The following is a 1214-nucleotide window of genomic DNA, read 5'->3' on the forward strand; positions in this document are numbered from 1 at the left end:
GACGGACGGACGGACGGAAGGACGCACGGACGGACGCACGGACGGACGCTCGGACGCTCGGACGGACGGACGGACGGACGGACGGACGATCATGCGATTCTACAAGCTGCATCTGACTATGTCAGATGAGCTAATAATACCCAATGTTTCAGGACCCGTAGGCTATTTTACAGAGCTCCCCTCGTCTGATATATCAACACTCCACTACTCTCCAGAACCTGTGTAAGAACCCTATAGTCATGGAGCATTTGGTGTCAGCTAGCTAGAGGACAGACAGCAAAGAAACACAAACACCATTTGGAAGATAATCTGGTATTTAGCCAACCAACCAATCGTGCACAACCTGCACGCTCACAACCTACTTGTCATTCATGGCAGTGTCTGCAAATCCCTCAGGCACCAGAGACAGCCACTTATGTAGCACTCTGAACAGGCAAGGCTGTACCAGCTCCCCTGCCGGCGGCTTTATCCCGTGCATTTTTCCCATCATCTTCGCAGTCAACCTGAAACAGTCAGCACAACATAGCAAGTGGCTTGGTGTTTGTTCCTCCACACACTGACACTGACTCACAACAATACACACACAACAATACACACACAAGCAACCAACACATTTCGCAGGAACGTGCGCCAACCGACAGTTTGTTGTTACTGACTCACAACTGATTCATTGACTCCTAGAGCATCACAGCAGCAGTGAGAACAACAATGTGACAACAATAGGACAACAATCACACCCACAAACTGTTGTAACAATTACATCTATTACAATAATTACAACAATAGTGCACAACAATAAAGCCCGTTCTAAACCACTGCACAGAAGTCTCCTCACTCTGGTACAGTATCCCTACACACACCAGACCATTACTCATTACCTGTAAATTACCTGGTTACCTATTACCTCGTTACCTATTACCCATTGATTACCTTGTTACCTGTTACATATCACAGGTAACCTGTCACCCATAACAGGTTACCTGTCGCCTCACTCACCTGTAGATGGGGTTAGTGGTTATGTCGTCGACCGAGGTACACGTGCCAACTGCATAGCCGTAGCAGAGTCCGTTGTTGAAGCGTGCGTATAGAGGAGGGCAGCAGCCAGCGGCGTGAAGGCGCATGAGGTTTCGCATCTCTGCATCACGATCGATCAGTAGGTCGGTGTTCTCACCGTAGATACGCAGCAGCAACATGCCGTCAACGCCGTCGCCGCC

General features: G+C 49.3%; 1 protein-coding gene across 1 annotated transcript; it reads right to left on the bottom strand.

Annotated features, from left to right (window-relative positions):
* Positions 1-358: 358 nt before the first annotated feature.
* Positions 359-1203, bottom strand: LOC106819910 (ethanolamine kinase 1-like). Its single transcript, XM_014824484.1, has 2 exons — positions 997-1203; positions 359-503 (listed from the first exon to the last, which is right to left on the bottom strand). Exons 1-2 carry the CDS (start codon positions 1191-1193, stop codon positions 359-361), a joined length of 342 nt encoding a protein of 113 aa, XP_014679970.1. The 5' UTR covers positions 1194-1203.
* Positions 1204-1214: the final 11 nt, after the last annotated feature.

Source organism: Priapulus caudatus, unplaced genomic scaffold (genome assembly GCF_000485595.1).
Source record: "Priapulus caudatus unplaced genomic scaffold, Priapulus_caudatus-5.0.1 Scaffold5064, whole genome shotgun sequence".
Lineage (NCBI taxonomy): Eukaryota > Metazoa > Priapulida > Priapulimorpha > Priapulimorphida > Priapulidae > Priapulus > Priapulus caudatus.

Coding starts and splice junctions, on each gene's coding strand:
- LOC106819910 (XM_014824484.1), bottom strand. CDS start 1,193: ATGTTGCTGCTGCGTATCTACGGTGAGAACACCGACCTACTGATCGAT. Junction 504..996: donor ACCACTAACCCCATCTACAG/GTGAGTGAGGCG, acceptor TGACTGTTTCAG/GTTGACTGCGAAGATGATGG.